The 26782-nt window shown below is 45.6% G+C and overlaps 2 protein-coding genes across 3 annotated transcripts; one reads left to right on the top strand and one right to left on the bottom strand.

Annotated features, from left to right (window-relative positions):
• Positions 1 to 588: 588 nt before the first annotated feature.
• Positions 589 to 6582, bottom strand: c1h4orf33 (chromosome 1 C4orf33 homolog). 2 transcript variants are annotated; one of them, XM_061733089.1, is made up of 6 exons: positions 6314 to 6582; positions 5851 to 6044; positions 2946 to 3006; positions 2812 to 2863; positions 2536 to 2735; positions 589 to 1396 (listed from the first exon to the last, which is right to left on the bottom strand). In XM_061733089.1, the coding sequence occupies exons 2-6, from the start codon at positions 6029 to 6031 to the stop codon at positions 1300 to 1302; spliced, it is 591 nt and encodes a 196-aa protein (XP_061589073.1). In that variant the 5' UTR covers positions 6032 to 6044; positions 6314 to 6582; the 3' UTR covers positions 589 to 1299. The 2 variants fall into 2 exon arrangements, with proteins under 2 accessions (XP_061589073.1, XP_061589072.1); XM_061733088.1 differs by lacking the exon at positions 6314 to 6582 and adding an exon at positions 6112 to 6228.
• Positions 6583 to 6634: 52 nt separating this feature from the next.
• Positions 6635 to 25957, top strand: sclt1 (sodium channel and clathrin linker 1). The gene is made up of 21 exons (XM_061733087.1): positions 6635 to 6939; positions 8363 to 8430; positions 9522 to 9574; positions 9668 to 9740; positions 9903 to 9958; positions 11041 to 11176; positions 13730 to 13852; positions 14060 to 14125; positions 14730 to 14800; positions 16229 to 16319; positions 17078 to 17169; positions 17247 to 17424; positions 17540 to 17638; positions 19793 to 19864; positions 19951 to 20025; positions 20768 to 20910; positions 20987 to 21179; positions 22142 to 22338; positions 24589 to 24667; positions 24910 to 25005; positions 25111 to 25957. Exons 1-21 carry the CDS (start codon positions 6906 to 6908, stop codon positions 25168 to 25170), a joined length of 2055 nt encoding a protein of 684 aa, XP_061589071.1. The 5' UTR covers positions 6635 to 6905; the 3' UTR covers positions 25171 to 25957.
• The last annotated feature ends 825 nt before the right edge of the window (positions 25958 to 26782 follow it).

Here is a 26782-nt window from a genome sequence, read left to right as displayed (position 1 = left end):
TCCCAGTCTGTTGGATGTGTAAATACATTTAGTTACTTGCACTGAAGCAACGGTTTATTAAATATTAATACAAAAGCAACACAGAGGCCTTTTTTTCCATGTTAAAGGGTTCATTTCTCATCTTTAGGACACATCATCTAGCTCTCGCAAGCCCTGCTTTCCGCACAAACCAGGCTAAGCAACTTGGTGCTGTCCGCCTAATGGTCTCTGGTAACAAGCGTGCACAGCTCACAGCACGATGTCACACACCAGCAACAACAGTGGGTGAAATGAGCTCACTCACAAGGGCGCGGAGGTTAAAAACTCCTTTGTGCAGTTTTAAAGAACCAAAGTAACTCCATAGACATGCTGAAGATTTCTCATATTTCACAAGGGGCACTTTGACAATTTGTGAAATATACATCTTTGCTTTCCTGCCAACAGTTTGTCGAGGCGAGCCGTCTTTCGTGTTTGCACGGCACCTTAGCAGCCAGGACGGGAGACAGCTCTGGCTACATCAACCGTGTGCAAACATTCATACAAGCTTCTCTTCTGTCTTTGTTTGGAAAGGAAGTGAATCACCTGAAGAAGTTAGACAAAATGCAGAAGAAGATTTCAGCTCACTTTTATTCGTCAATCACTGAGAGGAAACACGTCATGAGCATGTAAAAAGGTCTCTGGACACAAAAAAATCATCAGCCATTGTAAGAAATTAAGATGCAAAAGCTCTGACTGTGTGGACAGACAGGTTCCACACAATCAGGCTACTTTCCCACCGTTGTTTGTGTGCGCAAGTGTGTGTGTGTGTGTGTGTGTGTGTGTGTGTGTGTGTGTGTGTGTGTGTGTGTGTGTGTGTGTGTGTGTGTGTGTGTGTGTGTGTGTGTGTGTGTGTGTGTGTGTGTCCTTAACAATCAGGACAAAGAATCACAAGGACCTCTGAGGTTATCTTGCTGAAGTTAGTGTCAAACTGAGCATGCTTCGTCACCAAGCACATCAAGCAAGTTCACAGCCAGTGGAGAGTGTGTGTGTGTGTGTGTGTGTGTGTGTGTGTGTGTGTGTGTGTGTGTGTGTGTGTGTGTGTGTGTGTGTGTGTGTGTGTGTGTGTGTGTGTGTGTGTGTGTGTGTGTGTGTGTGTGTGTGCGTGTGTCTGAAGTCTGCCACGGCCTGACAGGCTGATATCGTTTTATATCATTAGGTAATAAAGACTGACGGTTCTCTGCTTGTCGTCTGAGAGTGTTTGCACCGTTGCCCCGCCGCTGCTCTGGTGACTTTGCGTCTGTGTGAGAGGACAAATGTGGAGAGAGGGAAGTTTCCCAAAGCTCATGGCTTTCCCAACCACAGATCAGACTCCGGCTGGATCCAGTCCTCTCCCATTATGCTCTGCAGGCGGAAATCTTGGAAATACTCCAGGCGGTGGCTGAGAGACACACAGCAAATGACGTCACTCGTATCCATTATCAGTCACATATGAATATACTTTTGCTCACTGGAAGAAGTCTCAATGCAGACATTTCAAAATCAAGTCCTAATCCAATCCGCCCCACTCATGAGTGTCTGTGATAGTGACGCTGGTTGGTCGTAATATTTATCGTGCACGTTGGGAGCAAAATCAAAATCACTGAGAAGTCATTTAAAGCTAACTTGGAAAGGGGCAAAAAATTCACAGAAAATTTCCATCAGTAACCGTCCGGCGTTAAAATAATGGACAATAAATAAAACCTGGCTGTATTGTGAGATGTTACAGTATTACTAGTGATGCACCGAAATGAAAATTTGTGGCCGAAACCGAAAATAATAATAAATACTTGGCAGAATACCGAACAATACCGAACATGGTTCTTCAGCAGTTTTTCATTTATTTTGTCAATTTTTTCATCATTGCAAAAATCAAATACATTTGATTTAGGCATGCTTTTCAAAGAAAAAAATCTTTTACAAAATTACAAGGTAGAAAATATTTATTGAACATAAAAAAATTTAAAAATTTTAATTTCCCAGCATTATGTTGTTTTGGTTCCACCTCCTGGTGAATTTTAGGTAAAATTCTTATGGGGTTAGTTTTTGGTTGGCCAACGATTTATGTAGTGCGCAACGTTACGGGACGGAGCGGCCAGTCTATTTCCTTATATTACAACGCCGTTATTAATTGTTCGGTTTTTTTCCCCACTTATTCCACCGAACACCGAAAGTGTTTTTTTGCCATTTTCGGCCGAATAATTTTGGTTACCGAACAATCGGTGCATCACTAAGTATTACGGTAATATGCTACCCCCGAATCGAGTGGGAAACATCTTACAAAGCCAATCAATTCACTTGAGTAGACCCACAACCCGCCTGAGCTTTGTAATCCCAACCACTAACGCTCCTCGACAGAGTTAGCAGAAAGAATGTCATGAATGGCTTCTGTGGAACAGCTCAGTGGATTATTTTGACCAGTTAAGAAGAAAGCGTACATGTTGAGTTTTAATGTTCGGCCGCATATTTAAACACTGTTGTTGCTGTCTTTAACCTGCAGGACGGCGGACGTGAGCTGAGACGGTGCCCCAGGTTACTCACAAGTTGGGCCTTTGGCCTTCAACGATCTCTTCTTTGGGGATGGGGTAGAGCGCCTCGTATGTGCGCTTCTCCCCGGAGCCGTGGATGGCGTAGGAGTTCATTTTGTTGATGTTGGGGGGGAAGTACGACCAGGGGATCAGAGCCTCGCCCGTCCACTGGCCCCCTGTGATTGTGGTCTGGAACACCATGGGCAGCTGTTGCTGCAGGAAGAAATGAAGAAAGTGAGAAATACACATGACCTGGCACCAAGAAAGTACTGGACCGGCTCAAGCCTACCAGGAAAGCTTGTCCGACCCCTGAGAGCAGCAGTATCAGGTGCTGTCCGTGACTACGGTAAAAAGAGAGCGCGTATGTCCCATCATGACACGGCCGGTGGCATCAGCATTTAATCAGAACTGCAGTTTACTCACGGGCAAAGCTCCACCTCAAGGTAATTCTGCGTCGTGCTATCAAGGAAGAAGGACTCCACAACTGATGAGATAAAGAAAATGAAGATAAGACCTTTGTTTTGACATTAACAAACCGCCTAAGAGCGGTTATTAGCCTTATCAGCAATGGCAGAAAACACGCTCAATAATTAAATCACTGGATATAGTTACTGTGCGTTACAGTCCGAGGAACGTACGTGAACTCTTTAATGAGGCAAAAGGACGAGCACAAGCTCTGGACACATGCTCCAGACTGTAAACGGGTTGGCTCGCTATTTATTAGGAGGCATTAATGAAGCCACATATGTGGGGCTCATTAGGCGCAAATCAAAATTCCCGAAGGTTAATTAGAGCGGACTGTTATCACTGGACCTCATTCCAAGGTTTAATTGCTGTGTTTCTCCCTAATAATGACAGAGCAGTTACTGTAAAGAGGTCAAAGACACGGCAAGCCCTTCATCCCTCAAAACACCCTGGACTACGAGCTCACTGTGTATCAGCTCGTATAAAACCTGCACATTGCATCACAGTCACGGGCGGACGGACCGTACTACCATCAGGGAGACCCGGTCGGAGCAGCAGAGGCTGTAAAAAAAAAAAAAATCAAACCTGTGTCACATTATGTAATCTTTTTCCGCTCTGTGAACCTTTTCCACGTTTATTGTGGTGTCACGAGTCTTTCAGGAGAATCTTATTGTTTTTTGTCAGTTCCTGGCATTTTGAAGGAATAGTTGGACGTCTTAGGAAACACAATCCCAATTCACAGAAACATGCGTAAAATGTAAAGAAAATCAATTTGCAAATCCCATAGACCCAGGTTTAGAATATAGAAAAAATATATTTAAAAAAGTAAAGCCTGAAAGTATGAGGTCATTATGCATTTGATGACAGCCACACAAAAACACACAAAAAAAAGTTAGGGCAAAAGACTGGAACATAAGTTGTGCTGATGTGGCACATAGGATATTTATATATATATATATATATATATATATATATATATATATATATCTTATATATATTATATATATCTTATATTGCATATTTACAGACACCCTCATTCAATTTTAACCATTTCTTATTTTATTTTGAGTATAAAAGGCAGAGATCACCTGGGGGTTTATAAGCTGTGGCTGCGCTGAATTCTTCAGTTGGTCGTTAACACTGGGACCAGTAAAAGCCACTGACGATCAGCCGACTCACATTTCCCTTTTTATTTATTCTTTCAGGTGGGTAAAAATGAATACAGTTTGTCAATATTGATAGCTTTTTATTTAGTGTACTGTCGCATTCTAAGGTGTATTTTGTCAGCGGTATTTGTGCTAGTTTGGTTTCCTAAACCGGGACAAGTTTGCACCAGCCTGCCGGTTACGGTGAGTTGGTTGTTCAAATTAATGTTACACCTGTCAATCGGAGTCGGATGTAACGTTTGTCTGACTCAACTGATACATATATATGAGTACGATATCATTTTAAAGTGTTTTGTTGTTTATATTTTCTGTGTTTTATTAATTTTCTCCTAACAGTTATTAATTTTCCGCCAGCTGATTAGCAGCGCTGTAGTTTACCGTTGCCAAGGCAACCAGGCAGCGTGCACGCTGTAACGTCACATGTAAACAAGAGGATAAATGGGAGAGATTATATTATTGATGTAATTGTTGTGTGACTAAAGGCATAAGGGAATAATATGATTGTTTTATATAGATAATAATAAGAATTGTAGATAATATAAATACTACTTTCATTACCCTTATAGAATAGATCATTTTTAATAGCCTACGTTTATTCATAACCACCTATTTTATGTTTATTGTGATTCTATTACCCTATTGATTTTACATTGAAATATTTAGTGAATGTATTGTTATTAGGGTATGTTGAAAATTGAGATTTTTATATAATACTGTGATTTTGATATTATATTGTTATTGTTTATATTGTCAATTGGTCCAAATAAGTTCAGTTGGCAGTTAACGCTGGGACCAGTAAAAGCCAGTGACGATCAGCCGACTCACATTTCCCTTTTTATTTATTCTTTCAGAATAAATGATTTTCTAAAATATGTCACCCTATGAGTCAGCTTGCACTCTGTGGGCGTAACACTGACATACAAACACCCGGAGGAGCATCTCCAGCCAACAAGGTTAATTGTCAAACAGGTAGATGACATGAGTGGGTATAAGAAGAGCATCTCACAAGGGAATAGGGGCAGAGGTCCATCAACCGGTGAAAAAACAGTTCACAAATTGTGAGGAGTTTTCAGGATAATATTCCTAAACGGAAAACTGTAAAGACTATGAATTGCACGGTAACCACAATAGCTACTATTCCCAAAAGATCTCCTTTCAGGCAAGACCTTGATGCTAAACCACATGTTGAATCCATTAGAAAAGAATGGCTTTGCAACGGAGGATTTTGGGTGTTATTAAGTCTTTCAACACCTAAAACAACGAAACAATGAATCTAAAATTATGACAACAAAGACCAAAGACTTGAGGAGCTCCAGTCCTATACCAGCCAAGAATAGATAATACATTTCTTAAGGTATAGCATTTGATATGCTTTCTTTGTTCCGTTGTGAATAAAATGTGGGTTTTGCATTCTGCAGTCATTTTAAATGGCATTGAATGTTTTTCAGAACTGGAGTTATGTCAAAGTGGCCCTAAGTAACGGTTAGTGGTTCAAGTATGAAGAAGAAAAGAACCATGAAAAGTGCTAGTCATTTTCAAAAGGCAGTATTAGACAAGGTTTTTATGGCCAGGCACCACATTAGATCTAAATGTTCCCAGTTTCTGCATCCTCTTATTTGCAAACGTTCATCATAACTTGGCTCTTGCTGCAGAAAGTTCTGCATGCGTTCAGCATGAACTGGTGCTTTACTGCCCACCTTCGTAATCCCAGAGTCCAGGGAACGGTTGACTGGGGGGTCCTGCAGGAGCTGGAGGATCATTGAAAAAGGGACCAAACACCTGCATCCTCATTCCTCCTTGTCCAGGGGAGAAGACAACCCTGATGGGCTCATGCTTCACAGGGTTGCTGTCCCAGGTGTGCCGGATAGCAAACTCCATTTGTGCCAGAGGACTGAGAATAAAGAGTCAGAATGACAATCTGATCTGCTACCGTACAACAAAGAGGAAAAGATACTTACACAGAGCCACAGCACATCAGGAGGCTGCAAAGTGCTAAAAACCCAAGTCCTTGACTTCCCAACATGTTGTCTGAGGCTTTTTCAGTGTGAGCTCCAGGAAAGTATGACAAGCCTTTTATCAGATTTGGTCTAATGTATAATATGGTTCTGTTAATAAGTAACTACACCTAATAATAGAGGAGACTGGTCAAAGTGAGCTTACCTGAACAGGTATGAGGTAATAGATGAATGGTAGGAACATCAACAGATCACGTGACCTTCCAAACTCAGCCAGGTTTACATTAGCACCAAAATGAGAAGATTTCCTCACTTCGAGCCAAAATCCCTGTTTTAGTCTTCTATTCACAAGTCATACCAAATTCATATTAAAATGGCACGTCTTTCGGCTTTAAAATCGTAGTATGAAATAACTAAAAAACTGAAAGTACACGTCTATTTTCCGCTGACACTTCCTCGTCCAGCGAGGAGGAACTATTCGCTTCAACCATTACTTGGACGGAACTATTTCAGCGGTGCACACGGCTGTTTGAAAACCGGTGGCGGAATCAAAGCTGACGGATAAAAAAAACCCGGAACAATCTGTTTATATTCAAAGAAACGTGCGTAGTGATTCTCTTTTACATTTATTAGGGGCCAACCTCCCCTTCGAATCTCATGGTGAATCATTAAACACTCAAAATGAATTCTTCTCCGACCAAGCCGAGCTGTGATTGCTGCGGCTAGCTGCTAGCCGTTTCCATAGCAACGCTGTAAAAGAGTTGGAGGTTCCTCCTGTCCAGAAACTGTCCAGAAACATGGAAACAGAGGTGGAGTTTCTGCGTGATCAAGGTAAGAACTAACGAGTATGATAGATAGATAGATAGATAGATAGATAGATAGATAGATAGATAGATAGATAGATAGATAGATAGATAGATAGATAGATAGATAGATAGATAGATAGATAGATAGATAGATAGATAGATTTTTCTATACTATCTATCTATCTATCTAAGAATTATTGGGTGTCTTAAGTGACTATTAAATCAGGGACCATTTTGGTATTTGGATATTTGCTTCAGGGGGCTGGTCGTATTTGTAGGCTTCTGTGACATTATATATCAGATGTATTTATCCAGCCTCCTCATCCTTATCTTCACCCAACTTCACACATTGCTGCATGACTTGTTTTGAGGCTCATGGGCGCTCAAAGGTCCTGACATCAGATCACACGCCTGCACACAGTATAACTTGTCAGGGAAACTTGGGTTTGTGTGTTAAAGGGAAAGTTTCGTTTTTTACAACCTGGACCTTATATTTTTTATGGTCGTATACTCACCCAGGCAAGTTTGGTGTCATTTGGAGTCCTTCGGAAGATATTAGGAGTTTTGTGCGAGTCGCTTCTCCATATAATGGTAGCGAACGGGGCACCGCGGGACACAGACGATGCAGCGTCTAAATAACACATGATTGCCGCGAAACTCGTTCATTTATTTTATGAATCACTAGATCTGCTTCCAGGACCTGTTGTCTACATCTGGGGCTGTGTGTAACAAATAAATCTGTTTGTAAACAAGACCTCTGAACTCATGACATCATCTCTGTGCGCGCATCCCGGACAGGTACAGCTAGACTTTGCTAACGTGACTGCTAGTAAGTACACCATGCCTCGCTGGTGCATATTTCCTCAATGTTCGCACAAAATGACCGTTTAACAGTAGCGAACTCCAGCTGTACACAGAGCGGGATGCGCGCACAGAGATGACGTCATGAGTTCAGAGGTCTTGTTTACAAACTGATTTCCTTGTTACACACACAGCCCCGGATGAAGACAACAGGTCCTGGAAGATGCCCAGAAGCAGATCTAGTGATTCATAAAAGAAATGAACGAGTTTCGCGGCAATAATGTGTTATTTAGACGCTGCATCGTCTGTGTCCCGCGGTGCCCCGTTCGCTACCATTATATGGATAAGCGACTCGCACAAAACTCCTAATATCTTCCGAAGGACTCCAAATGACACCAAACTTTTCTGGGTGAGTATACGACCATAAAAAATGCCAGAAATAAGGTCCAGGTTGTAAAAAACGAAACTTTCCCTTTAAAAGGGAAACCTCCCTGTTATCCAGAAGCCTGTTTTGACCCCGCCCTTTCTTGGGTGATCGCAGCCCCCTGGATTTGACTGTTTGTAAATAAAACTGAGATATAATAATAAAACATTGTTAAATTAAAAAAGACCTCCCAATAATGCAGTGTCTGGTGGTGTGTGTTCAGTCCGTAGGTTAAATTCTGCTCTGAGCCAGTACCAGCATGAGCAAGGCGCCCAAGCCCCTCCATCTCAGGTAAAAACAATAAAAGCTCATGAGGAGCCACACACTACAGCTACTTGTAACAACTTTAAACTATGTGTGTGTGTGTAAACATCTGGTTGCAGCTGTATCTGCTCTGGTTTGAGTGGAAGGTTTTGCAGAGAGGATGCGGGGGATGCTCCGCTCTGCACTGGGACTCATCCCTTTATCTGTGTGGTGTGGTGCAACAGCAGGTCGGGTCTGCACCGGACTCACCGCAGCACAACACCACACGCGGTGTTCATGAGCTGAAGTTGAAAAATGCCCCACTCGTGCTCAGCGTGCAGCGACGACACCTGCTTAGTACACAGTCAATGGAGTGAAGCTGGTGCGGGTGATGGCCCACTTTCTCAAGCTGAAAAACACGAGTTTACAACACTCTGTGGTCAAAAGAGGAAAGCGCTGGTGTTGAAATAAATCTCAAACAACTGGTGTATTTAAAAAGCTGCGGAAACATATTTTTTTTATACTTTAACAATATGTTCTTTTGAAGTGATTATCTGCCCCAGAAGCTCCAAATTGTGCACAGTTTGCGAGTCTCATCAAGGCAGTCTCAGGGCTTCTTTGTCAAACTCGTCCTGACTCAGCCTGAACCTAAAACCGTACAGCTGCAGCTGCTCCAAGCCTGAAACTTTCCCAACCCCTGCCTTGTTTGAGGATGTCGTGGTCCCACACTTTCACCGTCAGCAGCTCGTCTCCTCCTCTTCCCCATCAGTACATCTGAAGTCAGTTTTTCTTCTTTCGAGCAGAAAGCTGCACGCTGCATCCATCTCTACAACTGGAAACAATAGTTAATGTCTGCTCAGCATCTCCTGGAGACCATTTTGGTCGCCTAGCAACTGGTGCCCTCCACGGACATGATTTGCTCCGGTGACCTTCTCTCCTGTGCTGCGCTCCAACCCCAGCTGCAAGCTCAGCTCCCGCCGTGTCCTATCTGCAAGGCCTTCAATACGGACAAACGAGCCGTGGTCATGAAAGTAGACACGTGCATGAATTATGCTCAGTGATGTATCTCAGCCACCCATCTAAATGTAAAGTAGTTGACTGTGTGATTGGATCAGTGTTGCATGTCTGCTGTTGGACAGGTGGAGGACGGACAGCGGACGGAGTCTCCTGCTCCTTGGCTATCAGACAGAGGGTCAGTTTTCTCCTTCTTTGACACATTTTAGAAGGGCAAGGTTATCGTACTTTAAAATTATGTGTAATGTAAACAGTTTTCTGTGTGTCACAGTATAATGGCTCCTCTCATAGCGGAGTATGATCGGCACATGGATGACATGACGCAACAGCTCCAGAAGTATCAGGTAAAGACGAAAATTCATCTTAGTCTGAAATATTCAAACACTTGACTGCAAAGGGTGAACACAGAGGGGGTGGAGCCCACAAATCAACATTTGGGTGATGCAAGTGTTCAGGGCTCTGCAGGGGAAGCGTCTGCTCCATGTGCTGATGTTTGGGTTTAACAGGAGCTGATGAGTGACGTCAAACTGAAGCTGGACAGGGTTGTGAAGGAAAACGAAAGGTAAGCACTCGTGTGTTTGAGCAGGCGCGGAAGCTGAATTTGTGTCGTAACAGCATAACCATGACATCATTACAGACGTTAATGGATAATACGGTGGTGTGCAGAAGTTGCGCCACCCTCTTTCAGTCTGATGGTTATCTGGTCATAGTATTGGGTGAATACAACCGCAGATAAACAACATGGAACTTGTGTTTTTATTTCTTTAACAAAAAATGAGCCACAAAGAAAATAAATCTTGTTGACAACACCTACTAGCACCATAACTCAAAGCTTCAGCAGCCGATACTTGAAGCAACCTTCAACCAAGCTTTAGCTGTCAGACAAATGTCCTCACATTAGTCTCTGGAAAACACAAGAGTCCATGGTTCAAAAAGCGTAAGTTTCTCGTGTTTGTTTCAGTGGCTCCACACTTCCCAGGAGATGCACGTCCAAAACAAACCCAAATTACTGCTCATCCCCCGCTGTGCTTGACAGTGGGGATGAGCTGTTTTTATTGAAATGCTGTTTGGTTTTCTCCAGACATGATGCTTTACTTTACTCATTTGAACATCGGATGGTCTGACTTTTCTTATGGACCTTTGCAGACTGATGTCTTTCCTTCTTGGCGTTGCGTTAACCAGGACCTGAATGCGCCAGATCAGGAAACTGCCCAAAACATTTGCGTCATAATTCAGCAAGAGCTGATGTTTAGCAGCATCTGGCGGGACCGTAGTCTCTCAACCCCTATGGAAGCAGTGACGGGTACTTAGTATTGACCACGTGTCTTTTTCTGTTTGGCTTCATTTTTTCCATGAATAATGACACAATGAAAAAGGTTATATGCTTTAGTTGTGTGTCTGAGGTTTTATTTACCTATCAGTAAGACTCATGACAATCAGACTGCTTTTCCCAAAAGATCTCCTTTGAAAGAGGAATTACTAACCTTTGCTCACATTTGTTGGTGTTGATCAGGTTCTTGAGCTGTTTTTATGTCCTGGATTGTGTTGGTATGCTCAAATGAGGATGATTGTTTTTGGTATTTATAGCTATATGCAATTTAAGTAATTTCTTATGAACTTTTCTGGGTCCACCACCGTTTCCAGGTTGCACGCAGAGCTGAGGGAGTCTGTTGAGAAGCAGATCCAAGCTTCGGCCGCGGCACCGGGACCGGAGGGCAGCACAATGGAGGAGGACGCCATCATCAGAAACCTCCAAGAACAGATCCAGCTCTCAGAACAGGTCTGCAGATGTGATTACAGTCTTGCTTTTCTGTGTTTCTGTGTGTTCTCCAGCAGAGCGGTTCTCCAACCCTCAGTGTTTACACAGCAAGGCTGCAGGATGGCAGCATTTTCCTCTGGCCTTCCAGGAAACTGCTCAATGTTGGCACACAGTTCAAGCCGTAACTGGAGAGCAATTATGTGCACGAAGGGTTTTTAAAGGCAGTTTGAAGAAGTTGCTGCTGAAAAATCTCCCACAAACAGTAGAAAATAGAGAAGGTTGGCTACAGTGGTAGTTGTGCAGGAGCAGAGAGATACAGTCCCACACACTTCTGGAGGGTCATCAGACTTGATTGATTTACTTTTGTCTGCGGTGCCCGGTGTGATGCCCAGGCGTAGCTGGCGTACCTGGTCGTCTGTACTGCCTCGTGACATCCTGCAGTGTTTGTGCATGAAATGTCCAATCTGGGAAAGAACCTGCAACTGAAGTGTAACCAGAAGTTCAGCTTTAAACGCAGAATCTGCCACTGTTACGGATCGCAATGTTAGTGAGATACACAGTTCAGTCCAGTCTCAGAGTGCGTCTTCCACCGCAGCCGGTCTGTTTCTCATCGTTTTAGTGGAAGTTGATGTTTCAGAAGTTTTGGCTGCGTAGTTTTTACACAAACCAGTTCGTTATGAAGTTTCTCAGTTGGAATGAACTGCTGTTCTGCACGTGAATGGATCTTCATCTAAAGCCAGTAACAGACCAACGCGGTGCCGCTTAGCTGACTCATTTCTATGTCTTTATTTAACACTCTCAGACTGTTCGTAAGTGAACACGTAGATGCAAGGAAAAGATAATTAGGCTCAGAATTTCCACACCTAGACTTCAATTAATTAAATAAGCATGGAGATGTGGCTTAGAGCTAATTGATTAATAAAGATACACTGAAAGATTAGAAGTTTGCTGTTGATAGAACGATCTGCTGATGTGAACTCTGCTTCACCAAACGAAAGATCTCTGATGACATGCGATCAAGACTTGAGGATGGAAAAGGACATAAAGTCCCTTGAAGGTGTTCGGGGGTCCATCAGTCCACAGTTAAAGGAGCTTGAGGCTCCTTTTAAGAAATGAGACTCTCTAGCGCCACCCTTCACCACGACGGCCGTTGGGGGTACTGCAGCCAACAGTGAAGCCGGCACGGGAGAACGGGGAGAACGTGCATGCAGCGTCATGTGACGTCACATCCGCAGCCCAGCGCGGGAAATTTGGGACCGAATTGCAGCACATTTTGCAGCACACAGCCTGTTCAAGGCAACGGACAGATACGCTAGAGGAATCATTCTTTTGGGTTTGGAACGCTTCCTCTGACATTATTACTAAAAAACTTAAAATGTATACAGATTTTTTTCATAAATCTTGCCACAATCCGGCCTCAAGCTCCTTTAACTGTAACTGTCTACAAATGGAGACTTAAGTACTGGACGTACTCTTCCTAAAAGCTGACTCAGCCAGGATGATTCCACAGCCCAGAATCCTCCATGAGGTTGAGAAGAACTCACAGGGAACATCTAAACCCTTGGACACATCACTGGAACTGGAAACATCCCTGCTCATGCGTCCACACAGAAGTCAGGCGGGAGGTCCATGGTCTTCCAGGAAGCTTTCAGGGCTGATGAAGCAAAGGCTGAATACTCTGCTCTACATATGGCACAAAAAGGTCACCAGCATCAAACGTCATCCCAGCAGTGAAGCAGGGTGCAGGGAGCATCATGATACAGGCTTCCTCCGCTGCCTCAGAGCCCGGGCCACATTGTAGAAAAAAACGCTGTTTTTCATGCACGCTGCTTTACCAGCAGGAGCGTGGCGGAGGACGCAGCAGAACTATGACCCTAGCAGGGAAGGAAATCCACCACAGAAAGCGTCCAGTTAGAGTCCGGACCTCAACCACATGGAAAAGTAGACAAATCGCGTCTCATTAGCTTCATTTGAGTAGCTGATCAACAATCTTGACAGCAGCAAACTAAAGGTCATCAATAATATGTGGTAACATGGTGCTCTCTGTCTTGTGTTCTGTTTGAACTGAAAGTGGTGGTTATTTTGGAGATTCAGTCACCATCATGTCACTCAGCTGATAAAACAAGAAGGCAATTAGTTGGTTAATTAATTTCTTTTTTTTTTTAAACCACTTGCCAGCTCCACCAACCTGTTGGAGCCCACAGAACTGCAGATCCAGAAATCCTGCAAAGATGCATCATCACTAATGACTGATTCCAGAGGAGGTTGGAAGAGAAAAGCTCTTTCATATAAATTGCAAGCAAAGAATACACATCTGAAAATATGTTGGCAAACAGCTCTAAAGCGTATTACGGGGGTGCTGGCTGAATAAGTGCCTCTTCCCGTCTGATTAACTATATGCACAAATTCCTGCACGGTCCAGTCTGAGCGGCAGTTTGATGTTAGTAAGATCAGAAGATCAATACACCCTTGATCTCTTCAGCAGAGCGCCGGGAAACGGCCACGCAAGTTTTCTAACTGTGCCGCGACATGATGGTTATTTGAGTGCATGTGGGTGGCTGTCTGTGTCTTCAGGAGCGGGCGAGCGCCATGGAGCTGTGGCGGACGACGGCCCACGAGCTGGACCGCCTGCAGCAACTCCAGCAGAGGACCGCGGCCGACTGGCAGCAGCGCGACGCTCAGAAGCAGCAGCTCAAGGTTCCAGCAGCCTCTCAGATCCACACACACTTGCCTTCTCATTGGAGCAGGCGCGTACCTGCGTGCGGCAGGCGCTCCACCACTTGATGGCGCCATTTCCCCAGCAGCAGGGTTAATTACACCCGCCTGCTCTTAGTCGATTCTTGACAGAAGGAGCTCATTACTCACCGATTAAATACTATTGAATTTCTTTTTCTGCCATTGCAGGATCAGCTCGCTCACTTCCAGCAGCACTCGGCCAAACTCCAAGTGGCCAATCAGAGACTGGAATCAGTAAGTAACAGTTAATTAAAAGTGTGTTAAATTATACTCCCCCAATTAGCCACAAGATCGAAGTGCTGTGCACTTTTCCAGAATGAGCCGTGCTGGAATAATGAATCCTGCAGCGAAGTGAAGTGGTTTCCGAATCCTTCAGGTGGTCAGCAGGAAGTGTCATGTCAAGGACTGTCAGATTATTTGGTTTTTCTTTTTTCCTGCACAAAGTTAAGTACACAGACCTGTGCAGGCACAGATAAGTCATCTCGTGACTGCTCAGACCCAGCCAGCCTCTCTGAGACTGCATGAACACACATAAAGGCCTCATGCTGGCTGTGGTCACATGACAGAGTGTGAGGAGCTGGTACAGTAATATTATCTCCCCCTCATGCATCTTTAATGAGAGGGTGAGCTTCGGGTCTCCACGTCTGTGACTGTCCATGCGAGCAGCCGGTTTCTGTCGCTGCATGTGAGAACCACCGGCTGATGGAAGGGACCCCTGAGAGTTTGATCTGGAAGGACAGAAAGTTCCTCAGAAAAGTTGCTCATGACATCCAGTTGGAGCCGTGTGCTCAGAATCATGCAACACAAGTGGAAGAGTTGTCTTTCCTGCCACACACAGACCAACCAGCAGTTCCTGAAGACGGTGACGGAGCAGAGCGCAGAGATGGAGGAGCTGCACTCTCAGCTCAGGTGACCACACGCCTCACACGCATCACACGCCGCCTCTTTAACCTGCTTCATCCGTTTTGTGGGCTGGTATAAAGGATCTAAACCTCCAATGATCCCCGACGATGTAACTGCCCCTCGGAAACCTCTAGGTGGTGTTGTTGACGAGCGTCACGTTTCGTCTCACCCTGAGGAGTGTATGGGCTCGATCAGGGCTCGGCAAGCCTGGTGCTAGAGAGCCGTAGTCCTGCATGTTTTTGATGTTTCTCTGCTTCATCTCAGAGTGATGCAAGTAGCTGTGTCATTAACAGACTTGTGCAGAGCTGGCCGACGACTTCATTGTGACATTTAAGTAGAAGCAGTGGTGGAAATGCAAAGAAAAACCTCAAACGTGCAGCTCTTTAGGGCCAGGGCTGCAACCAATATTCCTGATACCTTGGAAGCCTCTTACGTGATGGTTTTACGTGTGTTTGTGTGTGTGCTATCCCCTTTCTCTCTATCAGAAACTGGTTTCTTTCAGTTCATAGTCCACCAAGATGCTCTCTGCAGGTGCTTACTGCAGGTGCCTCCAAACAGCGCTGATTAGAAGTTTCTGTCTCAGGGTCACATGGCAGCACCAGTTAAAAACCTGCTCCTTGAAATTACAAGACAGTCAACACAGCTGATTGTTATGCTGAGTTCAAATGTCTCACCTTGGGCTGCGGTTGCTGCAGACCTGCTTGGAAAATTCACCGGAATCAATAACCGATCATTTTAAACGGTCACCTCATCCGTCTGCACACCCGCGTAGTTTTCTGGGGGATGCATCTGTTCAGAAGACTTTTGAAGTTTGGAATTGGGGTTGCAAGACAAGTTGGAACCTTTCCACGGGAATAACACAAATACATATGGGAATTAACAGGAATAAAGTTGAAATCTGGGATATTTAAGTTTAAATAACCGGTTCTAGGTGGCAGGATTGTTGCTCACTAAAATTCTGCTCACAAATAACTCAGTCAAAAATATTTGATATTTTTCAAGTTGGCATTTATTCTGTGCAGGTTTGATCTGGACGAAGCAAATAATAAATGATCACAAATTCCCAATTAACCAATGAACCCGTCACTTCCCATGGAAAGTTTTCCTCTCCTCACTGCACTCCCCGTAGAGGAGTTTCTGGATTCCTTCCTTCCCTCTGCAGGCTTGCATCCCCTGGTCCAGGTGGGTGCGGGGGGCAAAGAGCCACAGAGCTGGACGTGTGTTGATGTGTACAACAACTCAGTGTGAGGTTGCTGCTGAGTGGGAGGACTGTGGAGTCCTGAAGTACCTACATGAGTCTAAATCTCGCCGGCGCGTAGATTTCTATGCCATTGGAACGTCTCCGGTCACGTTTTTTCCGCATTGCTCTGTACTGATTTATAGAGACAGATTTGGTGTCTGAAAGCATCCCGTCCTGTTTGTGACCTGCTGCAGCCAGACCAAGGCTGAACTGAGGACGGCCACGGCCAAGGTGGACGAGATGACCAGACTGCTGCAGAACGTCCAGGAGCAGATGCAGAGGCGGGTAAGTGACTCTAATGGCACTTTTCCACTAGCACCTACTCGACTCTACTCAACTTGGCCGGGTTTATTTTCCATAACAATTCAGCATCTGTAGAAGTAGGAGGTTGGAGCGAAGCTGCTGTGACGTATTTGATTGTGTATCTAAACGAAGAAGACAACAACACTAAAGATGTAGAACCTGGAGGAGATGATATATGTGCTGCTGGGTCTGTGGCTTGTGTTCAATATCAAGTTAGAAATGAGAGAGAGAAACTTCAAGTGGCTACGCTTTTTAATTTCTTTTAGTTTGTCTCGGTGCTGCTGAAAAGTCAGTTGGTAGCCGTGAGCAGCTATGAAGTGACAGAGCTCCTGGTAGATCTGGTCGTTCCTTATCGCCTGTCTAGATCCATTTTTAATTATCTCCTCAGCACCAGGTTTATGAACATCTGCACCTCAGAGTTGGATCATGAAACAGACCGCAAGTTGCTCTTTCGCCGATTTCTGACTCCAACCCCCCGACCAATCGGTGGCCTGTAGTGTGATGACATCAGATGCAGCCGACTCAGCCACTAATACCTCGGCAGAATAGTTACAGAAAAAGTATCTACTCGACATGGTTAGACCCCTAATGGAAAAGCACCGAGGCGAGATGAGTCGGGCTGAGTAGGTACTAGTGGAAAAGCGCCATAAAACCCGTCGTTGTCCTAGGAGTTGAACAGTTCTAAGCAGTTCACATTATTCTGTTTTTGCAATCACTGATGGTGACGTGTTTGCATTCAGGAGGCAGATGTGACGGAGGCGCAGGGCAGAGAGGACGCCTCAGACCGACGACTCCAGCAGCTGCAGAGCTCGTTGAGCCAACTGGAGACCAGGTGAGTGGACAGCCTGCTCAACCTGGGCAGATGTGTCCCTGCTTTACAGCAGACGCTGACTGTGAACCCCCCCGCAGGTTGAAAACTGCCTCTCAGGAGGCGGAGGCCGTCCGCAGAGAGCAGACTGTGTGGGAGAGGAAGGTGGGGGAGCTCCAGGCTCGCTGCACCACCCTGGAAGAGGAAAAGTACGAGGCTCTGTCCAAAGTCAGGGAAAGTCTCCAAGTATCTGAGGAGGCTGCTCTGCAAAAGGACGAGGTGACCTTAGTCTTGACTCGTCTTCCTCCTACATCCACCTCGTGTTCATGTGCACCGTCCCCTGACGAGTCCTGAAGGTTTCCCACTCAAGTGAGCTCCTTGTGGTTCCCTGCAGGCTCTGCTGAGGGAAAAACAGAAGGCAGAGGAGCTGGAAACGAGCAAGAAGGCCATCAAACACCTGATCCAGGAGGCGGGCGTCCGGACCAGGAAGGAGGTTCGCTCCCCCTCCAAGTACCTTCCCCGTGTGACTGAAATCTGCTTTGAAGCTCACGGGGGAATAAATCTCCAAATTTATGATAAGCCACGGATGATGGCGGGAAATTAGGTGGCAGATTGCTTTTCTGAAAACCTGCCTGAGAAAGTGCAGACTTTGTGTTTCAGATAGTGAGCAGCGAGCCGCCTGAACACATGAATCACGGCGGCAGCGCTGCCTCAACCTGGCGTAACCTCAGCCAGAGACGTGTTGATTAATGCCTCCTTAATGGGTCTTCTCCTACCAGCTCTTGAACTGCTTAATCCTGTTAATGCCGCACAGTACGACTGAAGCACGGCCCGGCATCTTAATCTCTGCTTGTCCTTTAAAAACGGATGATATTTCAGAGAATCAGCGTCGACGCCTTCGACTTCCTGCTAATCGTCCACCCACATGCATCGGCTCTTTACCGTCCAGGTGCTTTTGTCATTGAGATGGAGGTTAACTTTAAATATTGCAGCCTCCTTAATTTCCTTCTCCCCTCATCCTGATTTAAAGCCACTCGGTGGGAAGACGAGCATTCGTAATGAAGAATTAATCCTCCAACTGCAAGTGGTTGTCAGACCTTCAGCTAACCTGAGGACAGACATACTAATTAGACTTTAGACGCTTGGTATTTCCACAATAAAAGCATGTCCAGAGCGTTCAGTGTTCAGACTGAGCCGTGGAGGTGGAGGTCACCTCATGGTGGTTTTTTCTCTGGGTGTCTAAAGCTGTAGTTTCCTGTTTTTACACGGTTAAACTGATGGAAATTGTCTCGGTTCTAACGGTGATGGTGTTGAATTCTGTTACGACTGGTAGTTTGTGTTTGGTAGGACTGGTTCTGAACTGGTCAGGCCTCGGGACCAGTGGAATCATTCAGCCATTAAGTCGAGCTTTAAAGGTATTGCGACATCATTTTTAAAATGCTTTTAACACTATTAAAAGTCTTGGCCAACATCCCTCAAATGTGTCTAAAAGAGTGTAACAAGAAAAACTTCACTCTAGTACTCCATTCCTGGCTTTTTATTACAGTGTTTTTTTGCGCCGTGAAAAACGCTTCCTTTCCCCCTTTCCTGTCAATCATTGCTCCGCTCCTCCTCCAAACCTCCTCCAACCCAACCATACGCTCACAGCGGCGTCGGAGCGACAGGCGAAGCACGGAAAAGCAGCAGGGCGAACCACAGCAAACAATCATAAAAATAAAGGCATGCAAGCAGCATTGTCCCCTTGTCTTAAGTCCAGTCAGTGGCCGCGGGTCTTCTTAGCAGTTTTCCTCCGGTGATTAGAACAAAAGAGGCTCTAAACAGCTCCGTGTTAAGCCTCATTTATGGTTCCGCGTTAAATCGACGCAGAGCCTACGCCGTAGGGTTCAGCGTACGGTGCGCGTCGCCGCGTAACCCTACGCCGTAGGCTCTGCGTCGGTGTAACGCGGAACCATAAATCAGCCTTTATGGTGCGCTGGAGAGGAGAGGAGGCAGGGAGCTGGGTGGAGGGGGCGGTGATTTAGCGGGTCTATACGTAACGGCCCGCCACCAAACCACATGCGCCGTTTTTGCATAGTTATGCGGAAAATCCCAGAAAGCACACAATACACTGAATGTTAAAAGTTCGTTGTTTTTTGGGTGTAATTGATGTCAAGACACCCAACAAAACACAAAAAATCAAGAAAAATGTGTTTTTCATGTCACAATCCCTTTAAACACAACACTGACATAAAAATCTGAATATTTCAGCCGTTTCTAACAAAATACATTAAATAAAAGCAGCAACCGAGATCTGGAAACACTGGGAAGATGTAGCTGAAGCTGAAGATTTAGTCCTTCATTCACTGCGGCCCGCCGCCGGCCGTCTTACAAGCACTTTTCAGACTCTTGAGAACATTTTCAGATGTTACTTTTAGACGCTCTTTACATTTTACATTTCTGTTTGTCATTCATTGCTCATATTTTCGAGTTCCTTCCGTTGATGTGCTTTCACCTCATTTATATTTTGAATAATCGCAAGGTCGCAGTCAAAGTGCATGTCTGAATACGGATGATTTCCCTCATGTTTTCTTCCTTTAAATGTTAACGAGTCCAATGAAATCAGTTTACTTTGGCAACTATTTGAGCCGTGTGACTTTATGTTGGACAGGTGGCGAATGTGCGCAAGCAGTGCAACGTCCAGATCCAGCGTCTGGCCGAGGAGCTGTCGGCCCTGCAGCTGGTAGGAATGTGGCTCCGTCGCTCTTGAGCTGCTTCTCTCAGCCCGACCCGCTCCTGACGGCCTCGTCTTCTCCCACCTCTCTCCAGGAGTGCGCGGACAGAGAGTCCCAACTGGAGCGGTCCCTCCGTGAGAGAAGAGCCGTGGAGGAGGAGCTGGAGAAGGTATCTGTGAACCGCGATGCCTCTGAGGCCCCGCGGCTCTGGTTCTGGTCAGTGGCGTCCCAAAAAAAACATCCGGGGCTAAAGCCCCGGATGTTTTTTAATTAGCCCCGAATATGAATTAAAAAAAATAAAATAAAAAATTTGTGTTTAGGTTAATCTACGGTCCTCTTATGTTGATGCTTAGATAAAACAGTGGACAGATTTGAGTAACAATTCAATTAACAATTATTATTATTATTATTATTTATTTATTTTTCAAGCCACTTCTTTGGCTTTGGCGCACAAGTGGTTAACACCTCCAGGTCGCACGACGCACCTCGTGAGTCAAAACAGCAGGCAGCAGGCAGCAGGCAGAAAGCTGTTCAGATGACTTGTATTCGGGATGTCACAGAAAAAGATTTCCACGTTTTATATAAGATATAGCACTAACACTTTTCCTGAAAAAGCTGCACACATTTTGATATACAGTATATAAGTAAATGAGAAAGGCAAGTGTGGAGTGAAAGTAAAAAGTTACAAACAAGAAATGAACAAAGACAGTAGGTGTAGAGTCAGAATTAATGCAGAGACCTAATTGTACGTGATAAATCAATGTCTCTATGTCCAAAATTTTCAGGCACGCGCTCTAAGCGTGCACATCATAAACTTTTCAGGGCTAAGCCCCAGATGTGTCACAATCATAGAGACGCCCCTGGTTCTGGTTCAGGCGCTGCAGCTACAGCTGCTCGTGTGTTTGTCTCAGGTGTACAAGGAGGGCAGGGCAGACCCGGAGGTCAGGAAGATCGATGCCCTTCATCAGAGGTGTCTGGATGCAGAGAGGTTAAAGGACGACGTCAGCCTCACGCTGCTGAGCACCCAGAACAAGCTGAAGAAGCTGGACCTGGAGTAAGTGTCCCGTCACCTCCACGGCTTCACTCCAGCGAGCAGGAAGTTCAGACTCTCTCTCTCTCTGCCCCCGCAGCTACAGCGAGGAGCTGTCCCGGAGTCAGGAGGAGGTGCGGCGGCTGCAGGGCGCTCTGGCTGCGACGCGGGACGACTGCATCGGCGTCAGCGAGGAGCGGCTGCAGCTGCAGCAGGAGAACCTGCAGCTGCGCAGGGAGGCGGAAGAGCTGCGCAAAGCCGCCACGCTGGCCCAGAAGAAAGCCAGGCAGAAGGTACGGTAGCTCACGGTGCAACACCCGCCCCGGAACCAGAACCGTCAACTGCTCCTTCACTGTCCACACCTGCTCCGTCCTGTTCAAGGCTGCAGGAGACTGGAGCTCAGAAACATGGAGAAGAAGAAGAACTTCAGATTAACATCATTTAAGACCAGTGAAGTGAGAAAAACAAGAGACTGCATTTGAAAATTGTGTCACTGATCGAGCGTGCAGTCAAATCAAAGTAGCAACACTAAACGGTAAAAACCGTAGACTTGTGATCTTCTGCCGTCTCCACCGAACCCCAGTAGGACCACGGCGTTACGTTTAAGCTCAGGAGACGGCTAACCCGATGACGTGACCCGTCTCGTGGTTTTTATTCAGGGCTGTGTGGAAGCAGAAATCCTGGCTGGAAGAGAGTCGGAGTTCCCACTTTCAGTTCTGAGGCCGTTCAGGTCTCACAAAGATCTGATTTAAAGCTGGCATTCATACCGGCTCTGGTGCAGAGTAGAAGTGTCCTTGTCCTTGCACCAGGTCCCTGAAGTGTCCTCGGGCAGGAGATGCTCGTCAGAGGATGAAAGTAGAGAACACTGATCAGCTTTATGAGTCGTGACAGTTAAAGTCACCTCAGCTCGTTGCTGTGTGGTGTTCTGGAAAAACCTGCATCCTGATCTTCTCAAAGGTTCTCAGAGAAGATTTGGTCTCCAAACTCAGATACCTGTCTGCTGGGACCTGGTGGGACCTGGTGGCATCTATGGGAAGTGGTCCCAGTCCACACAGAACAAGCTCTTGTCTCCTGCAGCGTCCTGGTAGCAGAGGCTGCAGGAGACCTTTGCTCGCTCTGTGTCCAGACTGACCTGCACGCCGTAAAGCAGAGTGGGCAGGTTTTTCCAGAGCAGTTTCAAGCTGCTGGACATGGTCTGGTACGGTAAGGAGCTTGTTTTGGACCCGAGCGATGGAGGTTGTGTGCTCCCCTGCAGGTGGAGCAGGCGGAGCAGGAGTTCAGCCTGAAGGAGCGGGGGCTGGACGCCCGGGTCAGGGAGCTGGAAGAAAGCAGCAGAAGCCGCAGCGCCGACCTGACGCGACTCCTGGCGGCGCAGCAGAAGAGCACGCAGCGCTGGAAGGACGAGGCCAAGAACCTGGCGCAAGTCTTGGAGAACAAAGTGACGGGCCTCAAGTAAGAGCCGCACGCACAGCACACCACGTTTGTTTTATTTCATTTCTAGTGAGAGGGGGCACACGGCAGCAAGAACAAATACACGAACCCCTCGGAATCAGCTGTGTCTGAGTTTGTTCTCCATCAAATCTGGTTTTCAGAAGCGTTACAACAACAGATAAAGTGTTTAAGCTGCAGATGCCCAGGAAAGTCTCCTTTCATACGTCTCAGCTGAAAACATAAATGGTTCACAGCTGGAGAGAAAAGGAAGTGAGTCCTCGGAGATGCACTGCTGGCTCCGGATCACATCTCAACGACATCCAAGCAATTCAGGAGGAACGTCTGACCCCTCTCTTCTCCAGAACTGCTTCAGTTCGCCTGTTCTGGGGAACGGCGCAGCATCTCTGTGGGGTTCGGGTCTGGACTTTCCCGAGTCTCTGAAAGCCGTATCTTCTTGTTCTGAATCCACACATATGTACCGAAACGGTTCGGTACGAACGAGTGTACCGTTACACCCCTGTAATTAATTGTGTAAATTTGGCGCAATTTATGCCATTCCTTCGGCAATTAATACGGCCCGAACCGTAACGTGCACCCAGATGTGTTATACATCAAAATGTGCGTCTCCATCCTGCGACTACGCGCATTACTTTTCTCTTTCAAAAGTGTTACCGTGGCGACGCTAGACGCCAAAAGGCGCCCCCCCCCCTTCATCTGATTGGTCCATATTTGATAGTCACCAAATTTTGCATGCAAGCCAGGCCTGTCGATACATTTGATATTTCATGGTTTGCATTAATGGGCGTGGCCTAACGGCTCAACAGCGCCCCCTAGAATACTATTCTCTGCCATAACTTTTGAATGTTTTGACATAAAGAGTCGTGGGTGGTGTCATGGAACTCGGTATTGAGTCCTTTACCATAATTGGTGAAAATTAGCCCCGCCCCTTCTTCTGATTGGTTGTCCCGATTTTCTGCTATAACTTTTGAATGTTTTGACATAGAGAGTAGTGGGTGGTGTCATCTGACTCTGTATTGAGTCCTTGAGCTTCATTGGCCTGAATTAGCCCCGCCCCTTCTTCTGGTTGGTTGTCCCTTTTTTCTGCTATAACTTTTGAATGGTTTAACATAGGAAGTCGTGGGTGGTGTCATTTCTGATATGCTTATGGGGGGCGGTGGCCGTGAGTGCGAGGGCCCGTTCATCGCTGCTTGCAGCTTTAATTATATTATTGTTACCTTATAGACTCAAGAATACATTAATTCCAGATACAGAAGACGCTCTAATTTGAGTTTACAACATATTTATTTTTACGCATTTCTCTCCGTCTTTTTCTTTTTTGGCGACGCATTCGGTTTTCTTTTCCACGTCTTTGTAGGAAAGTGTATCCAAAGATGGATCTTCTTTTTCTCACCGCCCCAGAGCAGATCCCCGTGTGGCCGGCCATCGGCCCCTTTCTCTCTCTTTTTTTTTTTTTTTTTTTTTATATTGACGTCAACCTAGAGCTCTGCGTTAACGGCATCAGCCTCTAACTCTGCAGCTGCATCTTCTGGATCTGATTCCCCGCTGCAGCGACTGGGATTGAGGACTAACGTCACCAGCAGCAGAACTAACTACTGAAAACATGGACATTAAGGATCTTTGTTAGAACATTTCATCTCGTTTTGGTCAATGAAAATGAAGACACATTTTAGCAGAGTTTTAATTTTATAATCTACATTTTAGTCGGGTTTTTATTCCTCTACCATATTGCATTATACTGTATATTGAATTATCGTTATCGTCACATGACCAGCATTTTCGTTGCGTCTCGTCTTCATCAGGTGATAAAGGTTTATTGACAACAATATTTAGTCATAATTTTCGTTGACGAAAGCAACTTTAATGAACTGGACGTCCTGGTTCATGAAGACATGTCACCTTGGATCCAGAAGACATCGGAGAAGAATCGGATCAGATCTGATGGACGTAGATAGCCGAGCCTCCGCTTTGAGAGCGGTTCTCCTCCAGATAGACACCTTAATGACGCAGCCCAGGATTATCTTCGGATCTCTGCGGTTATGTGGACTTTCACGACACCTTGAGTCGAACACTCGGGACCCGGGGGCCATTTGGTCCCAGTTCTCCCCTTTCCAGAATCCTAGGTCTTGATGGGTTCACCAGACGGGTTAACGGTGACCCACATGGGCCGGAACCACAGTTGAGGCGGGCCATTCTCAGATCTTATGTTGTTGGTTACGTGACCCTCATTGGTGTTTGTAACGTTCTTTTCAGAGCCGAACTGGGTCGACATAAGAAGCGTTCCCAGGAACTGGAGCTGCAGCTGGAAACGGACCACCAGGCCATCAGCGAGGTGCGTAGAGTCACACATGCATAACTGAGGGGAAACCATCTGTCACCTGGAACAGTTTTGATGGGGGGGGGTTTCCTGGGAAACAAAGAACCGCCGCCCAGGCGGGAGGATTCTCTGAACACGAGTCAGAACAGGCTGTCCGCTTTCATCGGCTGTGATGTTTGTTTCACTGCTTCAAAAAAGCGAGCTGTAACAGAAACTGTCAGCCCATGTAAGAAACTGATGTGTCTGTGTTTGCTCAGTACGAGAGGCAGCTGGCGGAGCATCAAGAGAAGACGAGTCGTCTCCAGAGACGCCTGACGCTCGCTGAACAGAGGGCCGCCGCCGCGTCGCAGCAGGTAACGCCCGGACCGCCTTCCCGTCCGCACGCACGCGCCCAAACTGTTCCTTTGAGTCCACCTCACGTCACGTGTCATCACTTTTGACTTTTGTTTGTGTCGCAGCTCGCTGTGGCCACGTCACGACGCAGGAAAACATCCGCGGTGGATCCAGAGACCGCCTGATCAAGAGACGCATCCACGTGTCCGGAAGCCGCTGCTCAGGCGACATCTTTCCTCCTCCAGAGGATAAAAAAACTTTAAAAACTTTGCACAAACCTAAACATTTACACAAGGGAGTCATGTCCGGTGTGTATTTGTGAAATAAACTTTGTAACCTTGTTTGTAAAAAAAGTCACAAATATATTTAAAAAAAACCTCAGCAGCTCTGTGGTTGGTCGTCTCCATGACAACAGAATTTCACAGTTTACCCAGTGAGCAAAAAAAAAGAGTTAAATTCGTACAGCAGGATACAGCTGTTCAGTCTGTGAACTGAGGAAAAGGTAAAAGCTTATTTATCGTCATTATTACAACAATCCAGAGCGGACTGGTGGAACAGGAGCAGCTGGAGGTGATTCTGACCCGTCTGAAACATCTCGGACCCAGAACCAGAGGCTGCTTTCACATGTTTAGATGTAACAATGCAGGCTTGACATGGGTGCTGTTGAGGTTTTAGTGGAAATAAACTGAAAGGGAGGATCTCAGCGCTGCTGTCTCTGCCAGGACAAACGGAGGATGAGGGGAAAGAAGCTTCTTTCTGAAGGGATAAACGGTTCAACAGCACCATCTAGTGGCCAGATAGTGAAAGACATGTTGACCATCCGCCCCCGCGTGCAGTTCTCCTGTTGCTCCACCAGAGGGCAGTCCTGCTCCTCCTAGCCGATGGAAACAAGAAACCAGCCTACAGTCCAACAATGTCTGTTTTGTAACGGTTTTATCCACTTATGTAAACTATTATCGAGAATTCAAAAAGGTGAGACTTTATAAAGATATTCTTCCATCATTTTCAATTCTTATTACATGTTTCATGTTTCATTACCTTCCAGTAAAAAATAGAAAAACCCACAATGGTCATTCAAATGAAAACCACAAAACATTGCTTTTGAATTGTAATGCGATATAATCGTTTAATAATAATATAATAATAATAAAACGTTATTTGTATAGCACATTTCATACAAGAATTGTAGCTCAAAGTGCTTTACATCAATAATAAGGCAAACAGCAAGTGCAGTTTAAATAAAGAGAAAGGTATAAATAACAATCAACATCATATCAGATCCTAGCGTTCTAATAGGTTACTTAGTTACCATAATCTCGTTACAAACACACATTAAAAACATTAATCAGCATGATATCAGATCCTAGTGTTCTAATAGGTTACCTGAATTAACATAATCTCATTACGGAGTATAAATAGTGACAGTTAAAAAATGTAAAGTTTAAAAATATAAAAGTTTACAAAAAATTAAACAGTAGTGCGTACAGTGCAGAGTAAGTTAAAAGTGCAAGTCGGTGCAGTAAGAACTGGAACAAGTATTTAGGGTATTTAATGATGAAGGTGGGTCAAGGTGGTGATGAAGGTGATGAGGGTGGGTCAATCAAATGCTTTGGTGTACAGATATGTTTTAAGCTGCCTTTTGAATATCTCTAAGGTGTTTGCTTCCCTGATATTTGAGGGTAGTGCATTCCACAGCTTTGGGGCATAGTTGACAAAGGCTGCATCACCAATCTTTTTATGTCTACTTCTGCTGATCTCTAATAGACCTGCATCAGATGATCGGAGTGTTCTAGCTGG

Source organism: Cololabis saira, chromosome 1 (genome assembly GCF_033807715.1).
Source record: "Cololabis saira isolate AMF1-May2022 chromosome 1, fColSai1.1, whole genome shotgun sequence".
In the NCBI taxonomy this organism is placed as follows: domain Eukaryota; kingdom Metazoa; phylum Chordata; class Actinopteri; order Beloniformes; family Belonidae; genus Cololabis; species Cololabis saira.
This window is presented reverse-complemented; position numbering and strand designations above follow the sequence as displayed.

Coding starts and splice junctions, on each gene's coding strand:
- c1h4orf33 (XM_061733088.1), bottom strand. CDS start 6,176: ATGTTGGGAAGTCAAGGACTTGGGTTTTTAGCACTTTGCAGCCTCCTG. Junction 2,864..2,945: donor CTTGAGGTGGAGCTTTGCCC/GTGAGTAAACTG, acceptor TTTTTACCGTAG/TCACGGACAGCACCTGATAC. Junction 2,736..2,811: donor GGGTCGGACAAGCTTTCCTG/GTAGGCTTGAGC, acceptor TTCTTCCTGCAG/CAACAGCTGCCCATGGTGTT.
- sclt1 (XM_061733087.1), top strand. CDS start 6,906: ATGGAAACAGAGGTGGAGTTTCTGCGTGATCAAG. Junction 11,177..13,729: donor AGATCCAGCTCTCAGAACAG/GTCTGCAGATGT, acceptor CTGTGTCTTCAG/GAGCGGGCGAGCGCCATGGA. Junction 24,668..24,909: donor ACCACCAGGCCATCAGCGAG/GTGCGTAGAGTC, acceptor GTGTTTGCTCAG/TACGAGAGGCAGCTGGCGGA.